This window comes from Tachysurus fulvidraco, chromosome 11 (assembly GCF_022655615.1).
Source record: "Tachysurus fulvidraco isolate hzauxx_2018 chromosome 11, HZAU_PFXX_2.0, whole genome shotgun sequence".
NCBI classification, from domain to species: Eukaryota; Metazoa; Chordata; class Actinopteri; order Siluriformes; family Bagridae; genus Tachysurus; species Tachysurus fulvidraco.
This window is the reverse complement of record NC_062528.1, coordinates 4,282,097-4,307,096: the sequence shown is the minus strand read 5'-3', so window position 1 is coordinate 4,307,096 and position 25,000 is coordinate 4,282,097. Positions and strand designations below refer to the sequence as shown.

The 25,000-nt window shown below is 40.1% G+C and overlaps 1 protein-coding gene across 1 annotated transcript in view; it reads left to right on the top strand.

The window, feature by feature from the left end:
* The window catches only part of LOC113637857 (cGMP-dependent 3',5'-cyclic phosphodiesterase), a 268,449-nt gene that overhangs the window by 134,740 nt on the left and 108,709 nt on the right, over positions 1 to 25,000 (top strand). Inside the window, 3 exon segments of the mRNA XM_047820780.1 lie at positions 1,381 to 1,469; positions 21,998 to 22,107; positions 23,887 to 23,942. Of these exon segments, the coding sequence (XP_047676736.1) occupies positions 1,381 to 1,469; positions 21,998 to 22,107; positions 23,887 to 23,942 (255 nt within the window).

Below are 25,000 nucleotides of genomic sequence, written 5' to 3'. Positions count from 1 at the left end.
GTCACAGACTCTTTAATGACTTGTTGTCATTAACAACAAGAGCTGTTCATGAGCCACAAAAACGTGTGTAATCACTCATACGGTTATTACACTTTCTGTAAGCAGATGTCTTAACTGGAAGGAGTCTACAGTGTCAGAGCTTTGTAACAGTCAGAGGTGAAGCTGTAACTGTACATTTTCCCACATCTTAATGAGAGGAGTTTATACTTTTACTGCAATCACAGTCACAAGACAAGCACTGATTTTTATTTTTAATTATAACCACAGGAGTCTGTAGAAAAAGATGTCTGGGCACGATACATTAAGCTAGTGTGACCACATGACCACACACACACACACACACACACACACACACACACACACACACACACACACACACACACACACACACACACACACACACACACACACAGCTCCTTGACATTTGGTTAAATTAAAATAGCCAAGGAAAGCTGCTCTGCACTATATGCCGAAATCAGTAACACACACACACACACACACACACACACACACACACACACACACACAATCGTGCACACAGACACACAGACAGCTGCATGCTGGTACGGTATGTTAGTATGAGAACAGTTCGCCCGGTGCCTAATTGGGGTTGTGCTGTTCTGTCGCCGTGGCGATTAACGAAGCCTGTGGTGTGATGAGAGTGCTTTGCATTTGATTAACCTCACACACAGTGCAGCACACACAGTGCAGCACACACACACACACACACACACACACACACACACACACACACACACACACACACACACACACACACACTTATTGAGAGTAGGTTCCTGTTTACCAATCTAAAGAGGTTCCTTCTAAAAGGCTTATAGTCATGATGGAAATGATTGAGGGATTAAAGGAGTAATTCAAAGGGAGCGTGGCCTGTGTGTGTCAGTGTCACTGAAGGAGGCTGTGCAAGAGCAGAAAGGTTCTAACCCTGAAGATAGATCACTTTATTAATCTTAAAAGTAATTCTGGAAACATATTTTAATGTTTCTTGCATAAATCCTATAAATCTAGTTTCTGATTGACTGGAAGTTAAATGTGGTCATATTAGGTGTTCAGTGTTATAGTAAATGTTAAGATTTATGGGTGTTTACTGATGGGTTTATGGGTGTTTTTGTACTATTCTAGTGTGAAAATTGTGTTTCTTCAATCCACAAGTCCAACACACACCATTAAAACAGCAAATAAACATGTTTATACTGTAGTAACCTTTACAACACTGACATTACTTCATTAAATCTTTAACTTAGATTTAATAACTACATATAATTGAATACATCAAAAGGACATGATAACTAATGTTAGCTCTATGTGTGTGTGTGTATGTGTGTGTGTGTGTGTGTGTGTGTGTGTGTGTGGTGTTAGGAGAGTGTGTTCGTGTATCTGCTGGAGGCCGAGTCTCAGATGCGATGTGAAGATCCACCTCATGACCTCCATGCGGAAGGCAAGCTCAGGTAAGTGTGTGGGGGAAAATGGTGGGGAAAATGTGTGTGTGTGTATATGTGTGTGTGTGAGCGTGTACATGTGCGTGTGTGTTTGTGTGTGTGTGTGTGTGTGTGTATGGATTCGGATGACGGCTCGATCTCACTAAAACACAAGACGGTGACGATTCTTGACCACCAACAAACATGAAACTTTTTGAACATGGGGTAAAGAGCAGACACACACACATGCACACACACACACACACACACACACACACACACACACACACACACACACACACACACACACACACACACACACACACACACACACACATATGTATACACATACACACACACACACACACACACACACACATATGTACACACACACACACACACACACACACACACACACACACACACACACACACACACACACACACACACACACACACATATGTATACACATACACACAGACAGACACACACACATATGTACACACACATACACACACACACACACACACACACACACACACACACACACACACACACATGCATACACACACACACAGACAGACACACACACACACACACAGACAGACACACACACACACACACACACACACACACACAGACAGACACACACACACATAAGCATACACACACACAATATCCTGCACTTAGGTTTTGTATTTACGGCTTTAATTTCCTCCCCTTTCATCTTCTCTTGTAGAAGAAAGGTGTGTGTGTGTGTGTGTGTGTGTGTGTGTGTGTGTGTGTGTGTGTGTGTGTGTGTGTGTGTGTGTGTGTGTGTGTGTGTGTGTGTGTTAAAATGCCTCGTAATTCCTTTTCAGTCTTCATAGTTACTTGATTAAATAGATTTTTGCACACATCTGGACTCTAGTCTAGATTTCCTGATCTATTGCAGTTCCGTGTTTTTAACCATGTTAATGTTTTCTACATTATTCTGTAGAACTTCAGTCTCCAGTGATTGTGGTGTAAATTCTAAAATTTTGTTCATTTGTTGATTCCAGTTCTATAGTTTCTTGCTCAGGATCGCAATATTTTTCCAGTGCAATGCAAGTTCTATTATTTCTTACCCCTCTGTTCACTTTGAGATTTCGGTCCAACTGCGGTGTCAGATTTCCCATTTGAGTCTCCAGCTCAGACCTGCAGGTCTATTGGAGATGGAGTTTTTCAGCCAGTGTGCTTCTAAAATGTTTTATTTGCAAATTCGTAGCTGGTTGTCACTAATTTCTGTACACCTCGTCCGGATTTGCCCAACATTTTGTTCTGTTCCAGATCCCAAATCACTGTGTTAGTAAAAACGCTAGAATGTCAGGGGACCTGCAGCTTTCCATGCAGTCTTGGAGCTGAGTGCAGTACAGGAATCTGTAATGAAGTGTGAGGTGGAGTAGAATCCACAAGTGGAGCTTTATTAACACAGTCCAGAATCCAGAGCAAACAGACCCCAAACAGTAAGCTGAGACAGGATCGGTAGGACAGACAGAACGGTCGGTAACCAGCCGTAAACTTCTCATGCTTCTTATGTTCTGTAAAGCTGCATTGAGATGATGTCCATTGTTAAAAACGCTATACAAATAAATTTAGATTGGAATTGAATTGAATTGAATAAACAGTCCACAATGTAAACTGTAAACTAATCCAAAACACAAATCCAAAGGCAGGAACGGTAGAAAGGAACAACGAAGGTCAAAACACATGGGCATAGAACAAGAAACAGAGGCTATGTTAGCACATGGTCTGGTCACGTTTCTTGTGCAGGATCTTGTTCGGTTTGATGAGGAATCATCTTTAAACCTCACTCACATCCCGCAGGCTTTCAATTAAACAGTCGAACGGTTGTTTCGGTTTTAAACCAAATGGCAGTGAATTAATAAATCTCAAGCACAGTCAATATTTAGTTTGGGGGAAATGCTGAAAAATGGACAGTTGTGGAATGTATGGACTGTACAGTAGATCAGAAAGAGAAGCCCTGGTTTGTCTTGTGTTTGTGTGTTGTCCTGATTGTACCTGAGTGACACAAAGGAGACAAATCAGACAGATCAGATGTGAAGTGACTCTCTTTGTGTTCCAAATGTCAGACACAAACCCACAGATATCCTCTTTCCTGTCTGTTGTTTCACTGTAAAATCAGATCAGATATCTGCTCTAACTGATGTCAGACACCGTTTCTCTCTCTCTCTCTCTCTCTCTCTCTCTCTCTCTCTCTCTCTCTCTCTCTCTCTCTCTCTCTCTCTCTCTCTCTATCTATCTATCTATCTCTCTCTCTGTTTGATCTCTGGAACAGAAATCCAGAAAAACAGAAATCTTATTTTCCATGAAAGCTCCTCTGATAGTCTGTCACTGTAGATCACACAGCGTGCATTTCTAACCGCGGCACGTTCCACAGGAGAGCCACAGAGATCCTGCTCCGGTTTTTTCACCACAGATGATTATTATCGATGAGCTCGCTTTAATCGCTGAACGTCTTTCGCTTCTTTTGGATGTTTCAGGTCACTGAATACGTCCTGCTCAGTTTCAGAGCTTCCAGAAAATTCAATTGTATTAAAGCAACTTAAGGGAAATGTAAACAATCAGAATAAAAATGAGGAGGCAAACGTGAGGCAAAGATGGAGAAGGAGGAAAAACTCCCTGAGATGAAACCTTAAGAGGAACCAGACTGAAAAGGAAGCTCATCCTCATCTGGGTGACACCAGAGAGTGGGATTATAAATAACGTCCTTTCTACAGCTGTTTATAGTCTTAGAGCATTTTAGAAATTTAACACTAATGCCTTAATGCCAAAGCCATTGTGGTATGTGGTAGACATTCATTCATTCACGGGGAGCCTGTGCCTATCTCAGGCGTCATTGGGCATCGAGGCAGGATACACCCTGGACGTAGTGCCAACCCATCACAGAGCACACACACTCTCATTCACTCACACACTCACATGCTACGGACAATTTTCTAGAGATGCCAATCAACCTACAATGCATTTCTTTGGACCGGGGGAGGAAACGGGAGTACCTGGAGAAAACCCCCGAGGCACGGGGAGAACATGCAAACTCCACACACACAAGGCGGGAATTGAACCCCAACCCTGGAGGTGTGAGTGCTAACCACTAAGCCACCGTGTCCCCCTGTGGTAGACAGTTTTTCTATAATCTACTGTATCTGGCTCCACTCACCACATTGACCCGATTAGAGAAATCTGGCATGATAAAGAAATACCAAATTAGCCAGGAAGAGCAGGGTTTATTAAAGATCGGTGCTCATCTGACAGTGACATCCACCCAAGCTTCTTCACAATTAAAGATTAATTAATACTCCTTATATCCAGCCTCCTTATCTAGTGCCAGGACCGTAGCTGAGCTTTCGGTTGTGACAACATTTCACCACATCTCCACGTTTACCAACACCGTTATCTTTCATTTTTCAAGAACGATGTCACCATTATAATCAAAGCTCAGGTACACTGAACATTAAAACCTGAAGTGTCCTTGGTTTTCATCTTTCTGGATTTTTCCTCTACTTGTGTCTGAGAGCTCAACATGGACGAATCCTTTTCTGCACAAATGTCCATTTTCCTTTAGACTAAGTGCGATGTGCAGTATTGTGATTTAATTACGATTTAAATTAAGATTTAAATTAAGATTTTAGATTTTGATCATTAAAATCGGGTTAGCGATTTTATCAGTCACCATCTCACCCATGTTGTCTTCTCCATCATCACGCCTATACAACTGCAGATATACACATGCACGTTCAAATAAACCCAAAATTATACACCACACCATCGAAGGTACAACAAGCACAAAACCCACAGACCTCATATTCTCTGAGCGGTTCATTCCAAATCGAACAGGAATAAGACTTCACGCTGCTCTCATGGCTGTACATACACGTGTTATTACCTTTAAAAGAGAGACTAAAGAGAGGCTGGTGAGGGAAGACTGTTATAGCTGCTATAACACACCCAACTTCTTTTGAATTAATAAACAGATAAAAACATTCTCAATACGGCATGCCATTATTTCATAAAGAAAATATTTAACTGTTGATCTGTGTGTGGCTGTGGTGTAAGGGGAAGGGTACAGATGGACATGTTGTTGTTGAGGTGTGTGTACAATTCTACAATTTTACGTGTGTGTGTGTGTGTGTGTGTGTGTGTGTGTGTGTGTGTGTGTGTGTGTGTGTGTGTGTGTGTGTGTGTGTGTTTAGTTGCTCATTTCAGCAGAACTGAAAGCTTAATCGATTGTGAAACACACAGACTCAATCTGTCCCATTCTGTTTAAACACATTCCAAAACCTCCTGATGGGATTTTCTCAGGAACGTCGGCATCCCACTTCCCAGTGCACTGATCGACTGAGTAAAGACGTCCCCGCTGCTGTTTTATTAAAATGGACAGGATTGATTAAGTGTCTGGACTTAGTAATGAGCGGCAATGAAGCTAGAGGTCTCTCTCTGTCTCTCTCTCTCTCTCTCTCTCTCTCTCTCTCTCTCTCTCTCTCTCTCTCACACACACACACACACACACACACACACACACACACACACACACACACACACACACAGCATAAGTTATCTTAATAGTGATTTATGATTGATCTCTACATTACTGCAGCAGAGTAGCAGCTATAGGACTAATTGTCCTAATAATTTATCACAAGCTCTAACAGTTGCTCATTATTAATAATACACACACACACACACACACACACACACACACACACACACACACACACACACACACACACACACACACACACACACACACAGAGAGAGATGATGGCTGCACTTTGTCTCCCATTTAAAAAGCTCATCTGCTATAAACAAAAATCAAAGCACTTTTTTTTTATTAAAAACAAAAAACAACAAGAAAATAAAAGCCACCATGTTTCAACTGGACTGTAAGCGCTCGTCAAATTGAGTCATCTTTCAGAAGTCATCCTGTCTATACACACACACACACACACACACACACACACACACACACACACACACACACACACACACACACACACACACACAAACACACACACATGTGCGAGTGCTATAAGAGGCTCAGCGAGGATCAAAGCTTGACTGTGAAGGATTACTCCTCCCCATGTGTGTCAGAAACCTGAAACCTGAGTACTTGCACTCAAACTCTCTTCCTCCACTCATCCTCCCTCTTATTCATCTCTCTCTTTCTCTTTCTCTCTCTCTCCCTCTCTCTCTCTCTCTCTCTCTCTCATTTCATCATCTCTCTTCCTCTTATCCCTATCTCTTTCCCTCTCTCCATCACTCTTTCTCTCTCTCCCTCTTCCTTACTGTATCCCTCTCTTTCTCTTTTCATCATCCATCGCTCTTCCTCACATCCCTCTCTTTTTCTCTTTATTTGCCTCCCTCTCCAAAATCCACCATCCTTCTCTCTTTCTTCCTCAATGTATCACTCTTCATCATCCCTCTCTCCCTCTCGCTCTCTGTCTCTCGGTCCATGCTGGCTGCGTTTAGGTTCATGTGGACTGGGGTTTTCTTTTTATATATATAAAAAGAAAAACCCCAGTCCACATGAACCAAAATATATATATATATATATATATATATATATATATATATATATATATATATATATATATATATATATATATATTTATTTTACCTTTCTGCTTTCCTGTGAATGCCAAAAATTGTGTACTAGTCATAAATATATTATCGTTAGGCTAAAAGTTCAATATTGGGAGCAAAAATTTTTGTGAACTTTTTGCTCTAGCGTCAGGATGGTATCTGTCCCCGAGTGGGGAACGCCAGCTGTATCACTCCGCCAGGCACGACTGTGAAGGATGTGCTGATGGCAGTTGGGAAAAGGTTGGATTTAACAACATTTCTTCAGCATGAAGAAGAGAGTTTGTTCTCATTTGACGATGTACTTGGACGGGGGCTCGTGCGATATGGAAAGTTTGCAAGTAGCAATAAAATGAACCCAACTGGGATGTAAGAATGAAAGCCAGGGCTAGATGTGTTGTTTATAAAAAGCGTATACGCAAACACCCGCAGCATGAAGTGCTTTGAGTGTGAGGACATCTGGCACAGGAGGCTGGCGTGTCCTCATAAAGCCAAAGTTAGAGAGGAGACGTTAGTAGGAGGATGTTGGTGCTGCTGGTTCTGTTGGTGATGTAGGTCCTAGTTCTTCAGCTGGACCTGTTGATGCATCTGGACCTAGCTCTACTGCTGCTGTTGAGGTTAACAATAATGAGGTAAATTTTGAGGAAATTCAGGTCACAATTCAGAATGACGCTCATAATATCGAACTGGTTATTAATGTTGTTCTCCATCAGAACAGGAACGAAGTAGAAATGGCTAACTCTAGTAATAATGATGTAGCAAAAATTCTTAAATAAGGTGATATCTGATGATGATGGTGATGACGATGATGAGGATAAGAATAAGGAACAGGTGAAAGAAAAGGTTCATGTCTGGAACATCCAGGTGTGTGAGATTGTGCTGAACTGAGCACTGATCCCGAGATGAGAAATGATGCTACGCTCTCTGATGTTTGACCACAAACGACAGAGGACACATTTAATTCTGAGATTTAACCTTCGGTAAAAGTGGAAATAAAGGATTTTTTTCCCCGGATACAGAGGAATTCATAGCTTCAGTCCTAATGTTACCAAAAACGGTTCGTTATGAAGCTTTAAATTAAATGAAAAGGTTTCGGTTAAAGAAAATGTTAACGAAAGCAAATGCGTCACAAAAATAAAATAGCTAATCCACACAGGGTGTCTTCTTCTTCTTCAGCTTTTATTTTCTATCTCTTTATGGAGTCTTTAAGGTTGGGGTCCTTAAATATAAATGGGGGTGGGAACAGAAATAAGATGATGTCAGAGTTATTTAGAATTAAAAGGCTTGACATAGTTTTTAAACAAGAGACACACACTAGTTGTGATAATGAGACTGAATGGAGCACATGGTGGGAGGGACAATCTGTCTTAAGCCATGGAACAAATGCCGGTGTGGGTGTAGCCATTTTATTCTCCAAAAACATAGGACAAAAGGACGAATATTATTAATGAAAATATAATTTAGAGGAATTGTTTTTGTACTTGTAAACGTCTGTACACCAGACTGTGGGTCTGAGCGAGGAGAAGTTTTTATACAGCTGAAACAATGACTTCAGAAATTTGATCATAGAGTTTGTCTAATTATTGGAGGGGATTGGAATTGTACTACTAATATTAGAGTTGACAGGAAGAAAGAGGGAGGAGCCTCACAATGAGTCAGGTACAGTATCGTTACAAATTATTAAAGAGTCTGATTTAATAGATGGAGAAGTTGGAACACAGACATTAAACAGTACAGGTTTTTAAGAACAGTGGTGTAAGGCTGGATAGATTTTACTTGGGTAAGGTGTGGAATAATAGAGTGATGAATTCCTTGATTTCAGCTAATAGTCTATCAGAACATCACTTGGTTATTATTATTTTATTATTAAGTTTATAATAAAGATAGAATAATTTAAGAGAGAGTTACAATAAGAGAGCATTTAATGTTTTTACAGGATGCTTTAAGTCATTACAGGATGCTTTGTTTGGAGCAGTTGGAAGCTAAAGAATTGTGGGATGTGGTCAAAACATATACAAAAATATTTTGAAAGTGAAGTGCACACACACAGCAGTGAACACACACACACACACACACACACACACACACACACACACACACACACACACACACACACACACCCGGAGCAGTGGGCAGCCATTTATGCTGCGGCGCTCAGGGAGCAGTTGGGGGGTCCGGTGCCTTGCTCAAGGGCACCACAGTCGTGGCCAGCCCGAGACTCGAACCCACAACCTTCGGATTACGAGTCAGACTCTCTAACCATTAGGCCACGACTTGCCCCCCAAAAAATTTATTATTGCCACATATACATGGCAGCACAGCAGAATTATTTTCTTCACACACCCCAACTGAGGGGTTGGGGTCAGAGTGCAGGGGCAGCTATGATACATATAGCCCCTGGAGCAGGGAGAGTTGAGGGCCTTGCTCAAGGGCCCAGCAGTGGCAGCTTGGCTGTGCTGGGCCTTGAACCCCGAGCCTCCGATCAACAACCCAGAGCCTTAACCAGTTGCGCCACCACTGCCCTATTTGCCAGAAATTATAATTCACATGCTACATCAGTGTTAAAGGCAGCAGTGGAAGATCTTGAAAAGGATATAAAACAATTAGAGAGTGGAACAGGGCAAAATGAACTTTTAAATAAAAAGAAGAAAGAACTTGGCTCACTTCTACAAGAGCGAGTAAAAGGAGCATTAATATGGGCAAGAGTTTGCTCAGTCAGAGACATGGAATCTCGCAACTCATTCTTTTTTAACCTTGAGAGGAAAAGTGGACAGGAAAAGCAAATGCATCATCATCCTGATGAAACTGTAACATCCAACTCTATAGAAATAAGGAAGATGGCAGCAGGATTCTATACAGATTTTTATACAATGCTGAAAGTTGTGACTCTGATAGTGCCTCTGAATTACTTCGAGAACTACCTCGGTTGGAGGATGACCAGCGGAGATCATTGGACAAACCAGTCACATTCCAGGAGCTTACAGAGGCAATGCACCAGCTATCCATTGGCCGAACCCTCTGGAATTGATGGACCGCCCTCTGAGATTTATCAACATTTTTGAAATTTATTAGGAAAAGACAACAATTTCCCACAAGCTTTTCCCGGGTGGTCTTGTCCCTGCTCCCCAAGAAAGGGGATTTAGAACTCCTTAAACCTTGGAGGCCAGTCTCTTTGCTGTGTTCAGACTATAAAATATTTTCAAAATGTTTAGCAAATAGGCTAAAATGTTGTCTGGACTCACTGCTTCAAAATGACCAACCATACGGTGTTCCCAACAGACCAATCTTTTTTAATAAGGGATGTAAATAAATTAAATCAGCTAAATAATTCCAACATTGGTATTTTTCATTGGAGCAAGAGAAAGCATTTGATCGTGTCGCCCATCTGTATTTATTTTATGTTTTAAAGAACTTGGGTTTGGTGGAACATCGCAACAGTGCAATTGTTGTTTCTTTAAATGATGTTGCAAAAGTTAGAAAATTGATTCAAAAAGGCATAAAGATTAACAATGAACTTAAATTAGTTTCTGCTCTCAGTTCTCCAACAAAAAAGTGATACTGTCAAATGTTCCTCCATTTTTTATATCGTAGATGAAGTAATTGGTAAAGAATTGACTCTTTACAGGCGAATGGTCTTCACCATTAAAATCCCCCTTGGATGTAAGTCTCCATTGGTCAAAAACCTGCCGTCTTGTATTAGAGCGGTTTGACTACAATATATTTATTTCTGATGCTGGTTAATGAAAAGTTTTAAATGTAGTGAAGCCCGGTCTTTCTGAGCGACTGGGGCAGGACGCAGCTGAACCTGCTGGGGTTGTTCCCGCTGCGGCTACAGTTTGACCAGGTGCTAAGGGCCCCGGAGCTGCTGCTGCATCAGAACTGAAATAGAGTAAGTCCCAAGACCAGCCTGCAGCCCAGAGGTCTACTGAAGCTGCAGCAACACCGGAGGAGACCTGCTCAGCTGAACCAGTCCAGGAGAAGCCGTGCTCAGCTGAACCAGTCCAGGAGAAGCCGTGCTCAGCTGAACCAGTCATGGAGAAGCCTGCTCAGCTGAACCAGTCCAGGAGAAGCCTGCTCAGCTGAACCAGTCATGGAGAAGCCGTGCTCAGCTGAACCAGTCATTGAAAAGCCGTGCTCAGCTGAACCAGTCCAGGAGAAGCCTGCTCAGCTGAACCAGTCATGGAGAAGCCGTGCTCAGCTGAACCAGTCCAGGAGAAGCCTGCTCAGCTGAACCAGTCATGGAGAAGCCGTGCTCAGCTGAACCAGTCCAGGAGAAGCCTGCTCAGCTGAACCAGTCATGGAGAAGCCATGCTCAGCTGAACCAGTCCAGGAGAAGCCTGCTCAGCTGAACCAGTCATGGAGAAGCCGTGCTCAGCTGAACCAGTCCAGGAGAAGCCTGCTCAGCTGAACCAGTCATGGAGAAGCCGTGCTCAGCTGAACCAGTCATGGAGAAGCCTGCTCAGCTGAACCAGTCCAGGAGAAGCCTGCTCAGCTGAACCAGTCATGGAGAAGCCGTGCTCAGCTGAACCAGTCCAGGAGAAGCCTGCTCAGCTGAACCAGTCATGGAGAAGCCGTGCTCAGCTGAACCAGTCCAGGAGAAGCCTGCTCAGCTGAACCAGTCATGGAGAAGCCTGCTCAGCTGAACCAGTCATGGAGAAGCCGTGCTCAGCTGAACCAGTCATGGAGAAGCCGTGCTCAGCTGAACCAGTCTCGGAGAAGCCTGCTTAGTTTAACCAGTCCAGGAGAGGCCATGCTTAGCTGAAACAGTCCAGGAGAAGCCGTGCTTAGTTGAACCAGTCCAGGAGAAGCCGTGTCTGGCTGAACTGTACCAAGAAAGACCGTGCTCAACTTGGAAAAACCCAGTGGATTCTGGAGCAGTGATGGAGCTGCCTGCGCTGGCGGAGTCAGGCACAGAGATGCAGAGTAACTGGAAACACTGGCCACTACACCAGTGTAAGGGGAAAGGGGAGGTGTGGAGATGGTGGATGAGCCTGCTTTTAAAGTACCATCAAAAAAGAAAAAACAAGGTAGGGGTCAAGGAAGGAAACAGGCAAAAAAGGTACAAACGTAGGGGAAAGAGAATCAGACAATGATGACTATGTATCAGCTGTGCAAGGACATGGTGCAAGGACATTAACGATTTACATTTACAAGAAGGACATTTAAGAACCACCAAATGGCAAAAGATTATTGCATTAGAAGAGTTTTTCTTTGACCGCCAGCAGTTTTTACACGATGTCAAACATTTTAGAAAAGAAGGAGCTTTTATATTTGTGGAAATCTTTTGTTTGAAGAAACAGATAACTAAAGTGAATAGGGAAAATGCTGATGATGAGTAGTAGTATGTGTGGTGTATTTTATACTGGAGTGGTTTTTACCCTCGATGTGGTTTTATTTACATTATTATTTTTAATGAATGGGATACACATTGTGAGTTTAAATGTTAATGGATGAAGAAAATACAACAATAGTTATGCAAGTTACAAAAAAATATAAAAAGTTATGCAAAAAATACAAAAAGTTATGCAAGTTGTACAATGTTGTAAAGCAGAAGTGCATTGATGTTGCTATGCTGCAGGAAACCTACAGTGATGCCAACAATGCTGCTGATTGGGTAAAGGACTAGGATGGGTTGGTGATTTTAAGTCATAACACAACACTAAGTGGTGGAGTTGCCCTACAATTTGCTCTCAATTTTATTCCTTGTTCTTATTCAGTTGAAGAGATTTAAAATGGGAGGCTTTTAAAAGTGAAAGCTTTTTATGAGAATGAGGTTTTAGTGGAGAGGATTTTTTTTAGAGAAACTGAACAATTTGCTAATAATTTGCTGGCTGCAACAATGGTGATATTTTAATTTCAGGGATTTAAATTTTTTTTTTTGTACTTTTTTATTATGCAAACAGACAATTACAATATTTACAGAAGAGAAATTAGATGGAAAATACAAATACAAAAACCAACTAAACAAAACGTGTGTGTGTGTGTGTGTGTGTGTGTGTGTGTGTGTGTGTGTGTGTGTGTGTGAGGGAGTAGAGATATATGAAAGGAGCATGTAGTGAAGTACAACAGACATAACCAGAGTTAATATATATATATATATATATATATATATATATATATATATATATATATATATATATATATATTAGGGCTGGTAATTTAATGCGTTAATTAGATTTAACACACCCCGCCCCTCCCCACACTTGTACCAACGACTACACATCTTGCAATAAGCTGAAGTGGCGAGTTAGTCAAGCATGATGCCAAATGACACAGATCTGCCTGGCTTTCTGAAGGGCAAATTTAAATTCAAAACTTTCCAATGGAGCCACTGATAAAACCAAAGTCCTTTGCATTCTCTGCAATAAGGAATTTGCATACCATCAAAGTAGTTCTAGCATGAAGTACCACCTGAACTCAAAACATATTGCGAGCTCTGCAGTTAGTACCACCCCGGATGCTGCAAGCAAGCATTAAGTAAGTCGTCCTCAGAATCATTAACAAAAGCAATATCTAAATGGATTGCAATGGACTGTAGGCCTGTTAATATTGTGGAAGACAAGGGGTTAATGGATGTTTTTCGAATTTTGAGTTACGGCCATTGTAGCCTAAGTGATAGGCTTGTGTTAAATAAAAACTGCTGTTAAATAAATACTGCTTTTTTTTTTATAATGGTTCAATCAATTAGATTATTAGATTATTACATACAGTACACACACACATACTGTATATTTATATATATATAATTATTATTATTTAAATGGATATATATATATATATATATATATATATATATATATATATATATATATATATATATATATATATATATATATATATATATCCATTTAAATAATAATAATTATAATGACAATAATAATGATGAAGATAATAATAGAATCACACAAAACAAAAAAATACATAAAATAAATGTAACAAAAAATAACTGGAAAATGGGGTATGAGGAAAGTGACTATCAACATAGCAATAATAATAATAATAATAATAATAATAATAATAATAATAATAATAATAATAATAATAATAATAATGAAAAATCCAATTAAGAAGATATGACATAGTAATAATAGTATTAACAGTAGTAGTAATGATAAACCTAATTACAAATATACTCGTTTCATCTGGAATGAAGGGGAGGTTAAAGGAAGAGGACAAATAGAAATAGTAGTAGCAATAGCAATGATGATGATGATAATAATAATAATAATAATAATAATAATAATAATAATAATAATAATAATAATAATAATAACAATAATAATAATAATAATAATAATGTTGTTAATAATAATAATAATAACAACAACAACAACAACAACAACAACAATAATAATAATAATAATGGTAATATTGATACAGCTATTAATGATAAAGTATTATAAAGCTGCCTCTGAGACCCCTCATGGCCATGGCATAGGACAGACCCCCGCCAGCATCATATTGCAACAGGTTATCAAGGGTACCAAGGTTTTTAGGGATTTTAACTGTACAACAGATATTTAAGATCTGAACTCTGCAGAAAGTCATGCAGCTTCCCATAAGCATCTGTGGGAGATGATGGAGGCCCACAAGCTAAGTGTTATAAGGAAAATAAGACAAAGAGACAGTAAACGAGGGCCCATACCAGTCATTTATTATTCCAGTAAGCATCTCTGATCACAGTATGGTACATTGTACTATCAGTAAAGAGAATGTAAGGCCTAGGAGCTAAAGCGAGTTAAAAGGCCTACTGGCATTTTAACACTACACTTTTAGAAGATGCTGATTTTAGAGAATCTTTTGTTTATGTATGGAATTACTTTAAATCTGAGAAGGCAGCTTTTAGCTCTCTACAGCAGTTGTGGGATGTGACTAAAACACACATCAAAGTTTTTTGTCAGCAGCACACTCTCAAAATCGCAAGAGACATTGTTAGATCTCTGAAAGCTCTGGAGATAGAAATAGTAGAAGTCCCGGGTTTGGTGGCCACAGACGATCAAGGGCATATTGGGAGCTCTTGTCCACTCATGATTTGAAAGTGCGACTGAGATGGATGCCATCTGTTCTTCTTCAGTTTAGAGCAAAAGAATGGACAGAAAAAATTTATCCATGCTGTGCGACAATGCATTTCTGTGAAAATCGCAAGCAGGCAGTAAGCTGTACAGCAGTGAGTGTTCAGGGGCACAGATAGAGGAGGAGAGTTTAGTGTTGGACCAGGAAGCTCCCAGAGCAAGCAGGCACGAAGTTGGACAGGGAGCTGAACTGCAGGAGTTTAATGAAGTTCTCCAGTGGATGGAAAACGAATGGGCGCCAGGTATAGATGGTCACTCTGTTGAGTTCTAAAAGGCCTTCTGGACAGTTATAGTGCAGGACACGCTGGAGAAGAACATTGGTCAGTGCAAACATTGGTCAGCTTTCACTGAGCTGCAGTAGGGCTGTCCTGAACCTAATGCCTAAAAAGGGAGACCTGGCAGACCTGATAATGGTAATGAAGCAGCTTATTTACCAGGACCAGACATACTGTGTGCCCGATAGTTCATTTAGGTGACATAGGTGACATTCATAGATGACATTTTGGACAACTTCAGGCTATTGGGCTTAAAGGCTGGTCTGATTTTTCTAGATCAGGAAAGGCATTTGACAGGGTTGTGCATGAGTATTTGTGGAAGGTGCTGGAAACCTTGAGATTCAGACCAGGTTTCATAGCCATGATCAAGGGGTACTGAAGGTTAACGGTGGTTTGTGTGCCCCTTTTAGAGTGTACATAAGACAAGGCTGTTCTCTGTCAAGCATTTTGATTGCTCTTGCAGTTGAACGTCTTTTACACAAATTGAGGTCTTACTTTACAGTGTTTTATTCTTGTCAGGAGAAACAGGTTCAGGTGCCAGCTGATCAGTTTTAGCTTTGGTCAGGTAAAAAAAAACAAAAAACACAAGATTGCACAAAATACAGACTGTGAGGTTAAAATAATTTGCTCCAGACTTGTTGAATTAAGAATCCTCACTGATTTTAATTTTTATAAAAGCATGAATGATTTTTCCATCTCTGGGGTGTTGTGAGAATGCCCTATGCTCTGTTGTAGAAGGGAACCTCATCTTTCCACCAGAGCTAAACTAATTATCACTGTTATTTTAACCAAATTTATTTCAATTATTCTAATATTTTTATTTATTTCTTTAAATATTCATGGAGTCACTCTGATTTTTAATATATGTTACTTGTGCAAATAAAGGATTGTAAAAGTCAAAATCTCTCTATTTCTCTCTTACTTGTCTGTTTCTCTACAATTTTATACCTTTGTCTCTTCTTTTCTCTCACTCACTCTCGATCTCTCTATCTCTCTCTCTCACACACACACACACACAGCTCTAATCTCATTGTCAGTAAACATCTTCAGTCCATCTGACATTTTTTCTTTTATTATTATTCATTCCATCAAACTTCCACAAGTGGAAAGACAGGAATTCCTGATTCGGTGGAAAGCTGTAGCGTTTCTAATGTTTTTCCTTCTGGAGCTTGTACAGTTATTTGAGTAACATGTTAGGAAGTGGAAACACACGTGATGCTGTTCAAGATCCGTTTAATTTGATCAGGTAATTTTTAAATAGGATTTCATTACAGCCAAACTGACTGTTTTGTGTTCTTTGCTTGCAGGTAGAATAGAAACAGAATTAGATAGAATTGTTTTATTTTTTTTCCCCCTCAAATTTTCAATAGAAATGTACCATAATGAAAAGGAAGAAATAAATAAATGATTTCCATTTGTTTTTTTGTTACTTATTTATTTAGCGAAATCTTTTCAGGCCTTAAATGTAAAATAAGTAAAGGAATTATTTACTTGTTTATTTGTTTGTTTGTTTGTTTGAGATCAGAAAATGCTAACATTAGTGATATGTGAACTAAAATGAGGCATTTGTTTCAGGATGAATTATTTCTGACAATATTGCTCTATTAGTATTAAATTAATTTCCTCAAACACACACACACACACACACACACACACACACACACACACACACACACACACACGCACACACACGCACACACACGCACACACACACGCACACACGTGTGCTGCTGAAATCTGTTTCTTTGTTCTTTCTAATGATAAATCATTGATAACAGACACTTTTATTGCCGTCTCTGTTCACACTAACAGCGTGATTTGATCAGACGCTTTATCTGATTAGTAAACGGATAAAGCTGCGACACTCACGCGGGTCCCGTCGCTCTGATTTTCATTCTTTTCTTGTCCAGAACATTCACACATCTTCGTTTGGGGGATGGCCATCATCTATTAAACACATTTGATCCACCACTAAATTAGCAAATATGAATGACAGAAAATCACGCTCTGAAAGTTTTTAGAAGTCACATTTTAGCTCGTCACCGTTTCAGACGGATTAATCATTAAACTCTAAATTAAAACGATTTCTGCTATGACGTGGGGCTAATTGCCTTTTCATACAGCAGCGCTGGTCGTCTTCATAGAGACGGTGATCTGGTTTCCTTGGAAACCTGTGAGAGGCGAAAGCTAAAAATAAAAAGGCCTTTTTCACACAAATCATTGCTTCTGTCACACTCCAAAGAACAGGTATGACATTTCATCCGCTCCTGATTCTGCTGCTCCTCGTTTCCTTTTCACAGGTGACGTCTGAACACCAGAACCGATTCATTTACCTCCTCCTTCTTGTTCTTTTCTGGGAGTTTTTCAGTGACCGCCATTAGAGGCAACGACCTGAGAGAAAGTCACAACAGCACAAACTCCAGGGAGTCTCACTTTTCTCCCTCGTTACAACATAGTGCACAATCAATGTCTGTAGTGCTCATATAGAGAAGTGTAATGTTACCCACAATGCACTGTAAATCTGCCGAACAGCACTACTGTCAAGTGCTTGGTGATAAAAACATACTCTTTACTTATATTTTACAAATTTACAAAAAATTTGTACAGTTTGCTATACAACTAGTCTAATGAACATGTTACCATGGAAACACCTAACACTTTAGAAGCTCTAGGTGTCGTTATTAGTACAGAACATGGAGGTCCATTTGTTTTCTTCTTCTCAAAGCGGTTATCATAAAGGACACAATAACACGGGATCATTTCTGAGAATGTTGTTTATTCGTTAAACATTTGTCAAAGCAGTTACACAAGAAATGTGGTTAGTTCATCGTGTTTGTATAAACTTAACTGACCATCATGAAATCATACAAATGTCAGTAAGTTATTATGATTTTATACCTGGATCATGCTGTGAAGTTTTTCTGTAATGAAATGACAGTCTGCATGAGGAGGAGGAGTTAGTGTGAGTCTGCGGTAGCCAGTGCACTGCAATGGATGAGCTGCGTTATTGGAAGACTTCAAACATGCCACACTTTCACACACAGGAGGCGCTCTTTCTATCCCTCAGTGCTTATTCCCCACTTTTTCCCTTGCTTTTTTTTTTTTTTTTTTTGTAAACTTTGCCTTTTAGGGAGTTTTGTGGGTGGGGCTTAATGTAGTCATGTGTGTACATGAGTACAAAGAAAATCCACGAAATCTTCAAAAAATCTCATGTCAATTTTTAGTTTGAAAACATTTCCATTTACAGCTGAAAAAGTTACGAACGAAACCCGTTGTCTTTTTTTTTTGTTAGTCATGAAGCAAAAGCGCTAATAATCTCAATCAGATAAATAAAATAATGTATTTGTTTTGGCTCTCTGGTCTGAATTTATTTCAAACATTATCAGTCCATTAGTATTAAATTCATTTAAATACATACAGTAATACAAAGCACCTGGACGGCTGCGGAAATCCGTTTCTTTGTCCTTTGCAATGACAAGAATAACAAATGCCTTTTATTTCCCTCGTTGTTCACACTAGCGACATCATTTGACCGGTTTCTGATTAGTGTGCGGTTGCTGGAACAGGATAAAGCTGGGACGGTTGCATGGATGCCGTCGCTCTGTTTTTAGCTCTTTTCTTCCTGTGCAGGTGTTTTGAGCTTCCCGTCATTTATCAGAGATGGGGAGATAAAGAGCAGCAGAGGGAGGCTTTAATCAGTCCATTAGCATGAGAAAAACAGCATTAACATGGCTCAAACAAGAGTGCTTAAAAATCATGAAACAGTGTGTGTGTGTGTGTGTGTGTGTGTGTGTGTGTGTGTGTGTGTGTGTGTGTGTGTGTGTGTGTGTGTGTGTGAGATTAATGCTAATCAGTCTAATTGTTTATTTAAAAATAAGTGATATTATTTCTCTGTTCCTTCCACTATCTTTCCTGTCTCTTTTTCTGCAGTGCTTGTGTTTTGACCTTGAGCTAATCGCAATTCCATGTGGTGAATAGGAGGATTTTTTTTTTGTTATCAGAAATGTGTGGAAATAGAGCGATAGAGAGATATGTGTGGAACAGGAGAAGAAAGGACAAGGCTCCAGATTGAGAACCATGCTCTTAATACTCTGGTGTGTGTGTGTGTGTGTGTGTGTGTGTGTGTGTGTGTGTGTGTGTGTGTGTGTGTGTGTGTGTGTGTGTGTGTGATTAGAAGCAAGAGAGAGAGAGAGAGAGAGAGAGAGAGAGAGAGAGAGAGAGAGAGAGAGAGAGAGAGAGAGAGAGAGAGAGAGAGAAATACTTAGCAGATGGTGAATGAGAGATAGAAAGACACAAAGTGAGAGGAAACAAAGTGAGAGGACAAACACTAAAGCCTTGTGGCACACCTAAACTTTCAGAATGTGTGTGTGTGTGTGTGTGTGTGTGTGTGTGTGTGTGTGTGTGTGTGTGTGTGTGTGTGTGTGTGTGTGTGTGGCAGTATCTACTCACACAGTACATATTGAGTTGTCATGGGAACATTGCAGAACTTCAGTTTAACTATGCGTGGGTTAGTGCGCTGTCATTATCATGCAATTGCACTCTTTCTCTCTATTATACACACACGCGCACACACACACACACACACACACACACACACACACACACACACACACACACACACACACACACATATGTATATACAGAGATTTGGAAATCAGATGGAAGATCAGACATCTAACAGGTGAACTACACTTACATTTACAGCATTTGGCAGAAGCCCTTGTCCTGAGCGACAGTACAGAAGTGTTTAAGTCTCTATCATTGGATACATTAACTCTGGTTCACTAGGTTACATACTTAAGATACCATGATCCTAAAACCTTGTTTTTTTCTTCATTAACATACAGTATATGCAACAAACAGGGAAGGAAGTGCTAGTTGAAGTGTTTCATAAATAAGTAAGTCTTCAACCATCATTTGAAAATAGCCAGTGACTCAGCTGTCCGGACCTCTAGGGGAAGTTCATTCCACCACCTTGGTGCCAGAACAGAAAAGAGTCTTGTAGTATACTTACCTCTTACCCTGAGAGGTGGTGGAACCATTCGAGTAGTGCTGGTAGACCTGAGGGTGTGAGGTGCAGTGTGAGGAGTGATGAGGGCTTTGAGGTAAGAGGGAGCTGGTCGGTTTTTGGCTTTGTAGGCCAGCATCAGTGTTTTGAATCTGAGGCGTGCAGCTACAGGAAGCCAGTGGAAGGATCGCTTTGGCAGGTTGAAAACAAGCCGCGCAGCTGCATTTCGGAACATTTGCAGAGGACGAATTGCGTCCATAGGCAGACCTGCCAGCAGTGCATTGCAGTAATCCAGTCTTGAAATGACAAGAGACTTAACCAGTGCCTGAGCAGCCTGTGTGGACAAAAATGGCCGAATCCTTCCAATTAGGGAGACACATTAGCAACATGAGAGGAAAAGGACAGTTGATTGTCCATGATTACCCCAAGGTTGCGAGCTGTGACTGAAGGGGAGAACTACTGTAACACCTAACTTTCTAAAACACCCAACAGATCTCATCTGTATTGCGTTTTTCAGGAAACACTTCAACTAGCACATCTTTCCTTATCTTTTGCATTAAAAAAAAACCTTTGACACTTTTTCAATGTAACTTTGAACAAATGTTTTAAACTCATGGTATCTTAAGTATGTAACCTAGTGAACCTGCATTAATGTATTCAATGTTAGAGATTTAAGCACTTATGTACGTCGCTCTGGATAAGGGCGTCCAAATGCTGTAAATGTAAATGTAATTTAAAATGTTTATTACCCTTTTAAATCCTGTCTTGAACCTAAGAGTGCTTAAAAGTGAACCGAAATGAAAAAGTATGCTAATATCAACCTAAATCAGGCTACCATTTAAGATAAAACTCAAAACTTCAATACAGTATTAAGTACTAAAGTAGTCAATCAAGTGAGGTACAGTAGAAGTGTTTACTTCTTACTTATGTTTTATTTAAACTACTTTGATTTACTCAAACTGCTGACCAAATTTCACACATAAAACATTTGGCTAAATTTAAACAGTAATTTCTCGGTTCGTCCAATCTATGAGTCCAAAACTTTCCCTTTTATTAAATAGTAATAAAAAAAAGGTCAATGATTAAAAAAAAAAGTCGATTCAAAGAGTCAGAGAGGTTTGCGAACCACTCATCACTGCTCTTAATCCCTTATCTGCTTTCATGCGATTCGAATTTTATTTATAACACACATTTCGAAGTGAAATGCTTTTCACGAATGTCCTCGTCTGTCCTCCCCAGTGATGTTCAAGGACCAGGCTGTGATTTTTTTGTCAGGATGTTCTCAAAAGTACAGTGTAGATCGTAGCATAGTATATGTGCTGACTATAAATATCTAAATATTTTTCCTATTTATTCTTTTTTTTTCTTTTTATTATCAAATTATTTAATAATATGACTTTTGCTTTATATCTGATAATATGGATTTTTACTTTTTTGACACATGGAAAGCATTCACAGGTCTCTCTCTCTCTCTCTCTCTCTCTCTCTCTCTCTCTCTCTCTCTCTCTCTCTCTCTCTCTCTCTCTCTCTCTCTCTCTCTTTTTTCTCTCTCTCTCTCTCTCTTTCTCTCTCTCTGTCCCCCAGGGAGGTGTTGGTGCAGAAGAAGAGAGCAGTGTGTGTCGGTCTGCCATCCACAGAACTGCACGAGAAGCAGAGGACAAGCCTGGCAGCACCTCTCCCACCTGAGAAGCGAGGTGTGTGTGTGTGTGTGTGTGTGTCGTGTGTGTGTGTGTGTGTGTCGTGTGTGTCTGTGTGTGTGTGTGTGTGTGTGTGTCTGTGTGTGTGTGTGTGTGTGTGTGTGTGTGTGTGTGTGTGTTTGTGTGTGTACACGCTCACATTTGCATACACTCATGAAAGGGTGAGAACAAGAGGACATAATTACAGCTAGTGGTCTAAAAGTGTAGACCACTTTAGCTGTTAAAGAGTGAGTGTGATGGGGTGCTTAGTGTGGAGAGAGAGAGAGAGAGAGAGAGAGAGAGAGAGGGGGGGGGGGAAGAGACAGAAAGGGATAAAATTGTAGAGAAACCCAGACAAGTAAGAGAGAAATAGAGAGATTGGAACAGAATGTGTTCATGCTGTGAAGTTTTCATCTCTCAACTTTAACATTAACCTCTCCCTCGCTCTCTCTCTCTCTGTCTCTCTCTCCCTGTCTCCGGTTGCCATGGTGAACACCTACGCTCAGCACCGTATTCTGATCTCTCTATTTTTACCACAGTAACACTGGAACTCACCATCAAACCACCATCATCAGCCTGTGTATGTGTTTTGCTGTGGAAGTAGTAGAGAGGCATTGCATCAGTTTGTATTAAATGTGTATCTCGTCTGTCACTGTGATGTTCTGCTCAGCGTCCATGTGATTTACTCTCAGATAAAGGTGTGAGGACGAAACAGACTTGTCCAGAAGTCACATACAGATGGCTCAATCTAAAAACCCTGCAATCTCTCTAAACTATTGTTTGCTATTTATAAAAAAAACAACAAGTGAATCACCATACCTCATCTTTTCTCCTCTATTATTAGCACTCATTTCCAATAAACAAACAGAAGACAAAATGAAACGTCTAGTTTGACGTAACTATAGTCACACACGACGGCTGAGATGTGATCTGGTTGTCAAGGCCAAGAGCTGCGAGAGCTTTGTGTGGGAGGAGAATTTTCTCTCTCTCTCTGTCTCCCTCTCTCTTGCCTGTCAATCACAGTGATATTAACCGTTCCAGGTCATCTGGAAGCTTATGTATGTGGAAGAGGGCAGATGGCGCTTTCCCTCAGCCATGTGTGACACCACTTTGTGAGGCAGCTTGAGCATCAGGTTAAAAAGATGTGGTTGTCTAGATAGTTTAGAGCGTGTGAAATAGTGAAACACTTACTCTGAGAGCACAGCTACAATACGATACAGCACCCCTTGAGAGGTTAAGGGCTTAACAGGGGCAGCTTGGCAGTGGTTGGCAAAGGCTTGAACCACAATTCTCCAATCAACAACCCAGACCATTAACCAGCTGAGCCACCACTAGCCTCCACCCTCCCGCTTTCTTAGCTGCCTTACGGTAGCAGAGAGCTGCCCATGATCAATTTAGAGAGAAATTTGGGGCAAAGGCTGGTGGTAAGAAGGAGGGGGATCTGATTAAAAAAGGTGTTAATCAAAAGACATAATAATATCTCAACCATACAGTGGTGAAAGTACCATCTCAGTATACCTTATTACAGCTACCACTTTACTGAACAATTCAGAACCTTGTCACATTTCTCATCCATAATTTAAAAAAATATCGATCAAGAAATAGCATATCCAGTCAGCATATATACTCCAGGTGTATATAAGAATATGCACACACACACACACACACACACACACACACACACACACACACACACACACACACACACACACACACACACTGCAGATACATTAAAATGATTGTGTGAACATGAAGTGTAATAGTCTTATATGCTCTTTATATTGCGTCTCTTTGTAGTTGTGATCCTTCCATTGGTAGATGAAGATGAAGACAAGGTTTTGTCTCTCGTCTTGGTAAGTTTGCTCTCTATCTCTCACACACACACACACACACACACACACACACACACACACACACACACACACACACACACACACACACACACACACACTTTTTAGAAAGCGCTCCACTCCAAACCTTGTAATTTAATGCATCATCATTCCACAGTGCAGAGGATTTTTGTCTGCGTGCTGAAAATGAAAAGTATGACTTGAGTGACTATGATTAAAAAAATGGAAGTATGGTTTCCATAAAAGTTAGAAGGTTGAAAATTCTAAATGTTTTTCAGATGGAATGTCTGCAAATTGTAAGTTGTGTGTGTTTACTCCCAATACATCTGAGTGCAGTTTCTAAAGAAAAAAGAAAGATGCATGCTTGCTTGCGTTTTATATTTTCTCTTCATCTGTACCTAAATTTTTCCATTTCTTCCATAATGGTTTTGTAATATTTAGTAGCTTTTCTTATTGAATATATCTGATATATCTGTCACCACATGGTTTCTCAAAAAATATCAACATTTTAGTTAAAATTTTCTATGCTGGTCCAAAATCAAACACCGGTTCCAATAATTCATCATCAGTGTTGTAATTCTTAGTTTGTTCGGGTCATTTTTCAGCTCTTTTTGAAGTCCCTTATTTCGCTAAAGCTCATTAAATCTCATTCATTTACCACCGTAATGTTTTAATGAGAGAACGTGTAGCTCTTAAAACCTATTCCATCAAGTTCTCAGAAAGCGAGGCGTCGTTAATGTTTACGCACGTCTGAGTTTACAAGCTAATTTACGTCCCGAGCGTTTCCTCATGAAGAGACAAGGTCATCGTTTAGGTTTATAGGATTATAGTTACAGCTATAAGAGTCTTTTAAATAAAGAGCCATATTTCATTTATAAGTTCATTTCGAAAATGAAGAACTTCTCACAGACTTCCTCAAAAAATTCCTGTGTGTCTGTGTTTAAGCTCAGAATTAGTCTCACACCTGCTAAACCTTATGAAATGCGTGATTTAAAACACACACTGTGTGAAATATCCAGGACTGTGCTAACAGACTAAATCAAGTAAATCAGGATGTTTAG